We start from the raw sequence: 12,992 nt of genomic DNA, 5'->3' as shown, positions 1-12,992 counted from the left end.
GAGCAAGTTGTTTGTTAACAATTTCATTGGGGGGCAGAGACACAAGCGTTCCTCGTCCAGCTTGTTGACCATAGAGTAAGGGGAGAATGAGAGCTTGCAGTCATTCATAACTCGCTTCAACAGAGAAGCCCTGAGTGTGGACGAGGTAGACGACAAGCTTCTATTGGCGGCCTTCCATAATGGGATTAATTCTGATCTATTTATCCACAAGCTATATGAGAAGGAGCCTCAATCCATGGCTGAGCTCGTCCATTCGGCTCAGAACTTTATGAATGCAGAAGATGCGATCACAGCTAAGAAGTGGAAGAGAGCTAAAAGGATGGAAGCGCACCCAGCACGCCACTTAGAACAAGGCCCTCATCCAAAGAAGGGATGAACGGAAGATAAGAAGGAACGAGATAATAGGAAGACGGGTCCCTTGGGAAGAAGTTAGAACTACACGCCCCTAAACGCTCCACTTGATCAGGTGCTCATGCAAATCAAAGATGACCCTTCTCTAAAATGGCCAGAGAAGATGAAAGGAAATCCCAATAAGCGCAATAAGAATAAATATTGTCACTTCCATAGGGACCATGGGCATGACACGGATGAATGTTATGACCTGAAGCAGCAAATCGAGAATCTTATTAGACAAGGAAAGCTGAGGCACTTCGTTGGAAGGGATCATAAAGATGAGAAGTTGAAGAGAAAAATGGAGGAATCGTCCCGACCCCCACTAGGAGAGATAAGGATTATCATAGGAGGAACCTCAATGGGACAATCTTCCAAGTCAAAGAAGACATATCTCAAAATGGTGCAAAACGTCCAACTCTTTGGACGATCACCAAGGACGAGATCAATGGACGAACCGGCTATTTCATTCACCGATGAAGATGCTGAAAGGATCCATCACCCACATGACGATGCAATTTTCATTACTCTGCTTATTGCAAATTATACAACCAGGAGAATGTTAGTTGACAATGGAAGCTCAGCAGATATATTGTACTACCCTGCCTTCCAACAGATGAGGCTAGGGCAGGATCAACTTTGTCCAGTGTGCTCACCATTGATAGGGTTTGGAGGAATGAAGGTGTAACCCGTAGGCACCATTACATTACCTGTAGTGGTGGGATCATACCTACAGCAGATAACTAGGGAAGTCAATTTCCTCATGGTGGATTGTTCTTCCTCATATAATGCCATTATTGGAAGACCAACTCTGAACAGTTGGAAGGCGATAACATCTACCTACCATCTATCAGTCAAATTCCCTACGGAGTATGGGATAGGACAAGCATAAAGAGATCAATTGGCAGCTAGAGAATGATATTTAGCCATGATGGCTTTGGACAAGCAGGTGCAGACAATGAGTATTGAGTAAAGAAGGGTTATTGCAGAGCCCACGGAAGTGTTGGAAAACGATCTTTTGTAAGAAGATGATCCCGAGAAATTCACCAAAATTGGAACAGGTATGAAGAAGAAGGCAAGAAAATACCTCATCCAATTCCTAAGAAAGAGTATTGATGTTTTTGCATGGAGTCATGACGACATGCCGAGAATCAATCCAGGTGTAATCACTCATCGATTGAATGTGTACCCCTTTTCTAAGCCTGTTCATCAAAAGAAGAGGATGTTCGCTCCTAAGCGGGATAAGGCAATCAAGGAAGAGGTTCAAAAACTGACCACAACACAGTTTATTAAGGAAGTCTATTACCCGGATTGGTTAGCCAATGTGGTGATGGTGAAGAAAGCAAATGGCAAGTGGAGAATGTGCGTAGATTTCACTGATTTGAACAAGGCTTGCCTTAAGGATAGTTATCATTTGCCACACATTGATCAATTGGTGGACTCTATAGCTAGCCATCAGTTGTTGAGCTTCATGGATGCCTTCTCAAGATATAATCAGATAAAGATGGACGAAGTTGATCAGGAAAAGACCTCCTTCATTACCAGTCAAGGTTTGTTTTGCTATAAAGTGATGCCCTTTGGTCTAAAAAACACAGGGGCAACTTATCAAAGGTTGGTTAATCACATGTTCCGTCCACAGATAGGGCGGAATGTGGAGGTCTATGTTGACGACATGCTTGTGAAGAGCATAGACGAGGGAAGCCATTTGGACGATCTACAAGAAATGTTTGAAACACTTAGGTGATATAAGATGAAATTGAACCCAAGTAAGTGTGCATTCAGAGTATCGTCAGGAAAGTTTATGGGGTTCATGGTTTCGTAAAGAGGAATTGAAGCGAATCCAGACAAGATCCAAGCCATATTGGACATGGAACCACCGAAGAATATCAAGGAAGTCTAATCCCTCACTGGGCGAGTTGCTGCTTTGAACAGGTTTGTTTCGAAAGCCACAGACAAATGTTTACCCTTCTTCAAAGTCCTCAGGAAGGCATTTGAATGGATAGACAAATGTTAAAAGGCCTTCCAAGATCTGAAGGACTATCTCATTACAGCTCCATTATTAAGTCCGTCCGTGCAAGGAGAGGAACTGTATCTGTACTTAGCGGTGTCTCCACATGTCGTAAGTTCAGCTCTAATCAGGGAGGAAGGAAAAGTGCAAAAACTCGTGTACTACACTAGTCGAGCACTCAGAGGAGCAGAAGGAAGGTACCCACTGATAGAGAAGTTGGCTTTTGCACTAATAATAGCTTCTAGAAAGTTAAGACATTACTTCCAAGTTCATGTCATCAATGTCATGACGGACCATCCGCTCAAGAAGGCAATGAACAAATTGGAAGCTGCAGGACGGCTGATTCAATGGGCGGTGGAACTTATTGAATTTGACATTCGGTACCAACCAAGAAATGCAATAAAAGCCCAAGCCCTAGCAGATTTCATTGCAGAGTTCACTTCAAGTTACGAGGATTTAGGTGAAAGAGAGTGCAATAAAAAATGGGTCATCCATGTAGATGGATCATCTACACTGCATGCTGGAGGTATAGGAGTTGTTTTGCAGTCACCAGAAGGAGACAAATTAAAGTACAAGGTTCGTTTGCAATACCAAACCACAAATAATGAAGTGGAGTATGAATCCCTTTTAAAGGGGTTGGAGTTGGCTAAATCTATAGAAGCAGACTCAATACTTGTCTTGGGAGACTCTCAGTTGGTCATAGGCCAAGTAAATGGGACATGTGAAGCCAAGGAAGACAGAATGAAGAGATATTTAAAGAAGGTAGTACACCTTGTGAAGAAATTCAAAGAAGCTGATTTCATTCAAATCCCAAGGGAAAAGAATATGGAAGCAAATACTCTGGCAAAGAAAGCCTCCGCGAATGAAGCAATGGATGAGTTGGATGCAATACAATACATACCGAGTATAGACCTTCCAGAGATGCTGCAGATAAAGGGTGATGAAAATTGGATGACTCCAATAGTGTCATACTTGAAGGACGGAAGGCTTCCAAAAGAGAAGGACGAAGCCAGGAAGTTCAGGGTCAAATCAGCCAGGTACATACTTATGGACGAAGTGTTATACAAAACATGTTTTTCCCAGCCTCTCCTAAGGTGTTTGGCTCCGGACGAGGCAAATTACATATTGAGGGAGGTTCATGAAGGAGCATGTGATAACCATTCAGGAGCCAGATCACTCGTCCATAAAGTCATCCGAAGCAGATTCTATTGGCCAACCATCCAAGCTGATGCTAAGGCATATGTTAAGGTATGTGATCAATGTCAGCGCTTCAGTAACATTCCTAGATAGCCAGCAGAGTATCTTACTCCAATGATGGCCCCTTGGCCTTTCGCGCAATGGGGACTGGATATTTTGGGGCCCTTTCGAACTGGAACTCGGCAAATGAAGTTTTTGGTGGTAGGAATAAATTACTTCACAAAATGGGTGGAAGCCAAACTCTTGGCAAAAATTACACAACAAAATGTCAAGAACTTCGTCTGGAAGAACGTTGTATGCAAATTCGAGGTACCTAGGGTACTAGTGTCGGTCAATGGACGACAGTTTGACAACACACCTTTCAGGGAATTTTGTGAACAGCTTGGAATCAGGAACCATTACTCCTCACCCTCCCACCCATAGGCCAATGGCCAGGCAGAAGTAGCAACCGATCCTTGTTGAAGATCATCAAGACTAGGCTTGAAGGGGCAAAGGGAGTATGGCCGGATGAGTTACCGGTTGTTTTGTGGGCTTACAGAACGACAGTGAGAACTCCCACAGGGGAAACTCCTTCTAAATTAGCCTATGGAAGTGAGGCAGGTATACCGGCAGAAGTACATATGGCCAGCCACAGGGTGAGGAAGTATTAGGCTAGAGACAACGAAGAACAGCACCGTCTTAACCTTGACCTTATGGACGAGGTCAGGATGGATGCAGAACAGAGAACAGCAAGGTGCAAAAATCTTATGGCAAGACAATATGATGCCATAGTGAAGCCCAGGCGCTTCAACATTGGGGATCTCATCCTAAAGAGGGTTACCTTGGCAACAAGAAACCTGGCCTATGGGAAACTGGGGCCAAATTGGAAAGGACCTTATAGGGTTATCAACTCCAAGAGGCAAGGATCCTACTATTTGGAAGCTTTTGATGGATGAAGGCTAGAACACCCTTGGAATGTTGAGCACCTAAGGAAATACCATCAATAAAGGCTGACTCTGGATGAAAATAGCCATTGACAAGATACCTGGATGAGTGGAAGTATTCTCATATTTGTTTGTTTACTACTACTATGTGTTTTAAGTATTCCAATAATCCCCTAGAAAGTACATTAGCGTTTTCACTTTTGTGCTATTCATGGATGAGTTGGTGTGTATTTTTAATTCCTTAAGGCACTAGCTCTCGAGCATGTGCCATGCCCATGGACGACTGTTTGCATAAGTTTGGATTTTCAGATATATATATATATATATATATATATGATGTATTTTCAAGTATATTGTATGGGAATCCTTTATTTTTGTATATTCATTCAGAATAATCCACAAAGAAGCAAACAAGCATGGACGAATGAAATCCTTGGACACAAGGATGTATCGTCCATAAGCTTACCTTAAAAGAAAAACAAAACAAGGTATATCCGTCTAAAGCTTAAGACGAGATGAAACCTGAGAAATGATCGTCCAAAACATGGACGAACAAAGATTGTGCAAAAGCACAAGCCCATAAACGAATCTAACCAGCGTAACAATCCAATGCATGGACGAGAAATCGCTGGGAACAGTTTTATCAAGGACGGAAATATGATCGTCCCTAAATTTGAATAACGAATAAAAGCTAGCCAAGAAGAACGTCATTCATAGACGAACTGTACTTGATAGTTAAAGGATTCAATTTGCTCTATTTCGGTGATGTAATAAGAAATTCACCCCTATACTCAAGATGAGGCAAACTGATTTCTTGAGTGGACGAACCACATAGCCATAAAAATGATAAAAATAATGAAAATAAATTTCTTATATAAAGCTGGAAATGTATGTATTCAAACACAATGGAAGGTGAAAATAGAAAATATTCATTTGTTCATGGAATTTAAAGAAGGGTGGACGACCCACGTCCAAAAAACCCTTGAAAGTTATGAAAGTATAACTGATTGTATATAAGACTCGTCCATAACCTTAGACGAGATAATTGTACTGGGATAAACTTGAATAAAAGGAATAAGAACAAAGCCCAACACAACGGGCACTTCCAAATAAAAGTAAAATAAAATTTTCTAAGGAAAATGTAATCACTTGGGCAAGCTAGTTCTGGGGTCGTCTTGGGTCACTTCAGTGTTAGCATCGTCCATTATGTTGACGTCCTCAGAACTGGTCTACAACAAGGAACTTTCATTAGCAAGGGGAAGCTTGAAAGAATCGAAGTCCAAGTCAGGATATGCTTCCTTAGCATCAGCACAAAAGTCCTCATAGCGAGCTTCATAGTGGCTGTCTAGACGATTCTTGTACTCGTCAGACTTCTTGAATGTTGTTATGGCTTCTTCACGTGCTTTCTCTAAGGACGAGACAAACTCAGAGACTTGTCCTTCAAGATAGACGATACGAGTATCTTTTTCTATGTTATCAGCTTTAAGCTCTTCCACCTTGTTCTTCAGCTTCGTCTCACATCCTTGTAGACAATTAAAATCTTCAGTCAACCTAAGGATCTCCCCCTTTTTTAGCAGAATTTCATTGTTCATCTCCTTAGCTTTTTCCTTAGCCGTCTTAGCCTTTATAGCGAGCTCCTTAGCCTGGTAGGTTGCTGTATAAAATTTTGACATAGCCTGCATATGGACGAAGGGGAGTTAGAAATCTTATTAAAAAAAAAAAAATTATATGCAAGGACAAGGGAAAGACTTACCTTAAAAAGGTCATGGATGCCACAACGTTTAAATTCTTTGACTGACATGTTGTAGCATTCATTGACTTCATGCTCAGTGACGATTCCTTTGAACGTCCTCCATGCATAGCCCTCGTCCAGAACCAGGTTGGAAGGACAATCAGATGGCTCTGATGAATTAGGCTTGCGAGAAACTTTGACTAAAGGGGGAGGAGGATAAATCTGAACGAGATGGACTATTTGGACAGGCTCCACATCCACCGGAGGGTCGTCCAGGTTCACCGTCGGAGGTGTAAACTTGGGAACCTTGGGAAGAGAAGTCTTACCAGGCTTTTGCTTCTTAGGGCCTCGACGACTTTAAAGGTCGTCCAGGTCCACAGCACTGGATATCGACTTAGACTTTCTCTTCCCTGCTTGGACAGAAGTCACTTAGACGACTGGTGGTGCAGTTGGGGGTGCAGTAACATCCTCGTCCCCACTAGTTATTGTTTTTTCTTTGATTTCCCTCATTGTAGTTATCCCTGCGACGAGGAAAATCAAATTTTAAGAGAAGAAAAGAAAAAGGAAATAAATGAAATAAAGTGGACGATACTTACTTCGACGGGTACTCTCTTCGTGACTGAGATTTTCAACAGTAGGTACTGGGCCAAGCCCCCAAGCTGCTAGACGACTGAGAGTAACCAAATCGTGAAAAGTTCTCCTAGGGAAGGTACGAACCTCGTCTATCCGATCCAAGTAAAATTTGTCCAAATGTGGACGAACAACAGCTGCATCACCAAGAGAAAGAGTTAGACGATTGAAAGATAGAAAACATGTAAGGAAAAACAAAATAAAATGGAAAGGAAACACACCCTCAGGACGAAGACGACCTAGAGGGCTGGTAAAAAGTGGGAAGGGGGGATTATCCACATCAGCTGGTTCTCTAGCCCAATTTCCAGAAATAATAAAAAATTCTTTTTTCCAGAGCCAGTCAGGCGAGCTATGGCCCTTTATTAAACTGTAATAAGAGCCCCTGGATGAGAACTGGTAAAAACCAGCAGATTTCTTTATCTCCGAGGACTTATAACAGTAAAGGAACTCGTCCACCGTAATTGGAACAGTTCCCATCCAGTGCCTTACGCCATAGCACTTGCATGTCGACTATCGTCCTCCAGCCATTGGGGTTGAGCTGGTTAGGTCCAATACCCAACCTTTGGAAGAGGTCTCTGCAAAAGGAATTTAGAGGAAACCTAAGGCCAGTTAAAAGGTAGGAAGTGTATACCCCTAAACCAGAGGAAGGAGAACAACACCATTCTCCAGCCTTGGGTAGACAAAGGTTAAGCTCTGTAGGAATTTGGTATCTATCTACAAGAGTTTTTAACTTAGCAGCGTCTAAGGTGGATGCTTCGTCTGGGGCACAACTATAAATGACATCCTCCTTGTCCTCTTCCTTGTCTTGAGGAGGGCTAGGTGGCTGTCTGGATGAGCTAGCCCCAGATCCAGAAGTCATCCTACGTTGTAGTTCCTGAAATTCCTCCAAGGGAATGCCAAGAACCCTAGACGAATAATGCTCGTCTAAGGAATCGCTACAGGACGAGCTACCTACACTACTCTCATCACTACCCTCACTCCCAGAAGAATCATCCTGGTACTCGTCTTTCTCCTTTTCTAAACTACTAGACGAAGACATGGTTGAAATGTAGAAAGATTTAAGATGAAAGCCTAAAAAGAAAGAGGAAATACCTGATTGAACTAGGAGGAGAGCTAGACGAGGCTCTTGGACGAGATGGCAGAAAGGAAAATGACAGGAAAGTGAGGGGCATGAAAGAGAATGCACTATTTATAGGCCCCAAAAACAGGGTCAGTGAAACGACGCGCGCCACTCAAAAATTGACACGTGGTGGTTCTTTTGGGAAACGAGATTAACACGACTGGCCAACCAACAGCTTCGCAACACGTGGCTCACAAAAAAGTAAAATTTTGTTAAAATCACATAAACGCACGTTAAATCACGACAATATCCTGGACGACCCTTTGAACAAAGGGGCAACTGATGGGATAGTGAAAAATTAGTCCAACTCCAGTTCGTCCATAAGGATCGTCCAGAGCCAATAGAGCAAGCAAGGTCAAGAATCACCCAAGAAGAATAAAAGATGTTCATGGACGATAACATCGCTCTTGAACAATGAAGTCTCCCATGGACAATAAACTCGTCCATAAAGGTCGTCCATGGACGATTATCAGATATCCAGGGACGACCAAATCGTCATACAATGGACGAACGAACACGTAACACTTAGGAAACTTTCGACTCTTTAGAACAATTACTAAACCTGTAGCTATCGCCATGAATTCCTCAAATGAGTTAACTTCCGTTAGCGGTTACAACTTTAATAGCCGTTGAGGAAGTTATCTCCGAACTCATTGGCTTCCACAAATCTTGGGGAAGTTATTGGACAAATAACCGTCCCCAGGGTCTCTATATAAAGGACCGATCTGAACTGAATTAAGGTAAGAACATTCTGAGACTTGACTCCCAAAAAAGTTGGACTTCCATTCCTGTGAGAGACTAACTTTGCCATCGGAGAGTGTTTGGCTGGTCTTCTCCGGTCCCCTTTTGATAGCGTGTTTACTTTTGTAGGCCTTCCATAGTTCCGTAGCCCACCAAAGCCAGAGCGTTCAACCTATTGATTCTAAGCGATATCAATATATAATTTTGAACTTTCTCAATGCATTATTATATACACCAGTATTTTTTTTTTTTTTTTTTTTTTTTTTTGAGAATCTATACAGCAGTATTTTAATTAAATCTAACTTAGAGTCTTCTTTTTTTCTTTTTGGCAACCCACTTTCTATGGTGGAAAATTTTCTATTCCTTAATAAGGTAGCTAATGTTTGTAAAATAGACTTATTTTTATTTTTGTTTAATCTAATATATTAGCTCTTTTAACCCAAAAAAAAAGAAGAAGAAAAAAAAAGGACTAAATTCTTTTTGTACGAACCAATTCTATAATGTTTGTAAATATATATATATATATATAAATTATAAAAATAAAATAAAATAAAAAATAAAAAATAAAACCCATCCTTTTTGGATTTTGGAGACTAATATATTAGGAGTAAAGAGAGAGTCCATGATTAATTACCAAAACGAAAACCCCTTCCTTATTAGCTTAGGCTTAGCTCTGACTTTTGAGTCTAAGCGTAAACAAAAAGAAAAAGAATGGAGCCCGAAGCAGCGAAGAGCTGGAGCATCCACAGTCGAGGCGAGATAATAGCGAAGTACGAAATACAGGAGCGCGTGGGGTCGGGAGCGTACTCGGACGTGTACAAGGCGCGTCGGCTGTCGGACAACGTGGTGGTGGCGCTGAAAGAGGTTCACGATTACCAGTCGGCGTTCAGAGAAATAGAGGCCTTACAGATCCTCAACTCCCCAAACGTCGTCGTTCTCCACGAGTTCTTTTGGCGGGAAGACGAGGACGCTGTGCTTGTCTTGGAGTACCTGAGGACTGACCTGGCATCTGTGATCAATGAGGCCAAGAAGGAGGGCCGTTCGATTGGAGTCGCCCAGCTCAAGAGATGGATGCTCCAGATTCTCTGTGGCCTTGACGCCTGTCACAGGAATATGATCGTGCATCGGGATTTGAAACCCACTAATCTTCTCGTCTCCGATGATGGCCTGCTCAAGCTCGCCGATTTTGGCCAGGTCTTTTTCACTCTTTTTCTTTTAACATTGATGGGTTTTTGTTTAATTTAAAGTAAGTTTACTTTTTAGGCAATGAGGCTGGTTTCTTTTGATTTAAAGCTACCGGATTTTGGCCTGTTAATTTTGTCACGAATTGATGAAAAGAAGATTTGCTTGATGGGTTTGGGGTGGTGTTGATTTTGCAGCTTGATTACATTTACAAGCAATTCGTTTATGTTTAGTGTTTACTTTAATGATAGGGAATGCTTTAGAGTGTGTGGTACTCTGAGATTGGTTTTCTCTTTTTGGATTTGATTGGTATGATGTGGGAATAGCTGAGCCCAACATTTTAAGACAAGGCTTGGTTGTTCTCGTTGTATTGGTATGATGTGGGAAGGAAGCCTAGGAAAGCTTAGCACATTGCTAGTTTGCATTTTAAGGAAGGGTTTGTGACTTTCTGCATTATATGGTAAATGGAATTTCTTTTTGTACAACCAATGGGTGAAAAGGATTTCCGTTGATGTAGTAGTCATTGATTGTTAGAAATTAGGATGTGTTGCTTGTAATCTTGCAAATTAAACTCCCAAACTGCATTTGTAAATGTTATTCATGTATCATGTTGTGGACAAAATAGCAAATCATAAGACAAGGTAATTTAGGTAAATATACACCAGAATTCTTCAGAAAGTATATATACACACACACACACACAAATAGGAATCATTTCTAATTTTTAAGAGATAATATACACATAGGGAGATAGAGTATAGCTTGAGAGGGGGTGGGGGGAGGTCATCCATAGTAGTCAGCTGAAATGTTGAGTATGCTCCTTATCTATCAGCTGCTAGTTTGAGGATTTGACCATTCTTAAGTTCCAACGTGACACATTTTCACATTTGGATTTGATAGGCACTCTCTTCAAGCATATAAATCTTTTGAATGAAATTGCTATTCCTGTTATTTTGTCAAGGTGGTTTGTGAAATGTTTTTATTTGACTCTGATTTTAGGCAAGGATACTCCTGGAGCCTGGATATGTTGCTTCCTACAACAACCTACAACCATATGAACAAAACGCTGTAAATCAGGAAAATGCCTTTCAGCCTCCTGAAGTTTTTCCTGAAACAGACAATTTATGCCAAGAAGCTTATGAAATTCAAGACCAGGACACTATAAGTAAAGAAGAATATTTTAGACAGTTAGATGAGTTCAAGGCTAAAAATATAGATGAAACTGATGAGGAAACAAATGTTCATGATGGAGATACATCTTGTCTTGCAACATGCACAACAAGTGACATAGAGGATGATCCTTTCAAGAATTCATATTCATACGAGGCTGAGGGTGGTAGAGATGATGGACAAGGTTGTCTTACATCCTGTGTTGGAACTCGTTGGTTCAGAGCCCCTGAACTACTCTTTGGATCCACTGACTATGGTTTAGAGATTGATCTGTGGTCATTGGGTTGCATATTTGCTGAGCTTTTTACTCTGGAGCCCATTTTTCCTGGAACTGCAGATATTGATCAACTCAGCAGGATTTTTAGTGTTTTGGGAAACTTAACTGAGGAAGTCTGGCCAGGTTGTTCTAAACTTCCTGATTATAGAACAATTTCATTTAATAAGGTAGAAAATCCAATTGGTTTAGAAGCCTGCCTGCCCAACTGCACCCCTGATGAAATCTCTTTGGTAAAAAAACTTGTCTGTTATGACCCAGCTAGCAGAGCTACAGCAATGGAACTGCTCCATGACAAGTATTTCAGTGAAGAGCCTTCTCCGGTTCCAATGTCTGAGTTATGGGTTCCTTTGACCAGAAGTGGGCAAGATGAGAATTCTCTTAGAGGGTGGTCTGGCCATGATGGAATGGGTTCAGATTCCGATTTTGAGGACTTTGTGAATTATACCAGGACTGATACTGGGTTTTCCATACGGTTCCCTTGAGCTTAAAGGGCATTAAGGCACTCTGATTTGTTAAATTATTCGTTGCAATTTTGTGTGATTAGATATTGGAAAGTTCATCTTACCTTTCTTCTCAAAAAAGGAAAAAAAGAAAGAGAGGATATTGAGAGTTCATCCCTAGAGCCTTGTAGCTTAATTGCAACTTCTTAATGTTTTCAATAGAGACATCTAGAGATCAAATCTTTCCACCCAACAATTGAATTATAAAATAAATATATTGTAAGTTCATAATTTAATTTAGTATTGAAAGTTATCTTGAAATATGTTGGACCAACCTAATGTTTATATGGAAGTAGTACTCACCAACTACCATCACTCCATAAAAATAAAAATAAAAACCCATAAAATCTAGAACTCTCTATCTTTCTTGTTAATTTGTGAATAGTGTGGTTTTAGCACCACCACCACCACCAACAACCTCCGGCACCACCACTATAAAGATATTGTCAATGCCACTAAAGCCAGTAGCGAATATGCCTGATGCCTTTGTTGGCACAACCACACTGATTTGAAGCACCACCGCCAACCTCCAACACCACTACAACCACAAGACATCACTACCGTTATCTCTCTTTAAGCTCACCCACCAAGCAACAACAATAACAATTATAGCCAGCAAAAATCCACTAAAAAAAAAAAAAAAAAAATCTAAGAGTAGTTACGTTTCCGTATAGTTGCAAAGAGAACGTAAAACTCGAGTTTTTTTTTTTTTTTTTTTAATTTGATTGACGTACTTATAATATACATGTATTATATGCATTTTTACTATGGTGGGTAGTGGTTAGGGGTGGCAAAGTAAGCCCAAATCCATTTGTCCACCCACTCTAGTTGAACCCAAACCCACCCAATTATTAGTTGGCTTAAATGGGCATCAACCCAATTAGACCCAGTAATTGTTGGGTTTTAACTAAAAACCCATTGAGACCCATTTAACCCAAAAACAATATACTCAAATTCAACCCAGCCTTTCCCATAAAAAAATTTAAAAAAAAAAAAAAAAAACCCACGCTTTAGTGTTTTCATTTTCCTTCATTTTCTCGGCCTTCAAACACTTCTCTCTCTCCTCTCGCTTGCTCTCTCTCTTTCTCTCTCTAGCTCTAACAGAGAACAATGAGGCACAAC

At 40.9% G+C, this 12,992-nt stretch overlaps 2 protein-coding genes across 2 annotated transcripts; both read left to right on the top strand.

Moving 5' to 3' along the window:
• Positions 1-472: 472 nt before the first annotated feature.
• On the top strand, positions 473-1,078 carry LOC115965269. Its single transcript, XM_031084441.1, has one exon. It carries the CDS (start codon positions 473-475, stop codon positions 1,076-1,078), a length of 606 nt encoding a protein of 201 aa, XP_030940301.1.
• Positions 1,079-9,373: 8,295 nt separating this feature from the next.
• Positions 9,374-12,031, top strand: LOC115975703 (cyclin-dependent kinase F-1). Its single transcript, XM_031096600.1, has 2 exons — positions 9,374-9,935; positions 10,923-12,031. The coding sequence occupies exons 1-2, from the start codon at positions 9,453-9,455 to the stop codon at positions 11,850-11,852; spliced, it is 1,413 nt and encodes a 470-aa protein (XP_030952460.1). The 5' UTR covers positions 9,374-9,452; the 3' UTR covers positions 11,853-12,031.
• The last annotated feature ends 961 nt before the right edge of the window (positions 12,032-12,992 follow it).

Source organism: Quercus lobata, chromosome 2, assembly GCF_001633185.2.
Source record: "Quercus lobata isolate SW786 chromosome 2, ValleyOak3.0 Primary Assembly, whole genome shotgun sequence".
Classification (NCBI taxonomy): domain Eukaryota; kingdom Viridiplantae; phylum Streptophyta; class Magnoliopsida; order Fagales; family Fagaceae; genus Quercus; species Quercus lobata.
The sequence above is the reverse complement of the archived record's forward strand: the minus strand, read 5'-3'. Positions and strand labels throughout refer to the sequence as shown.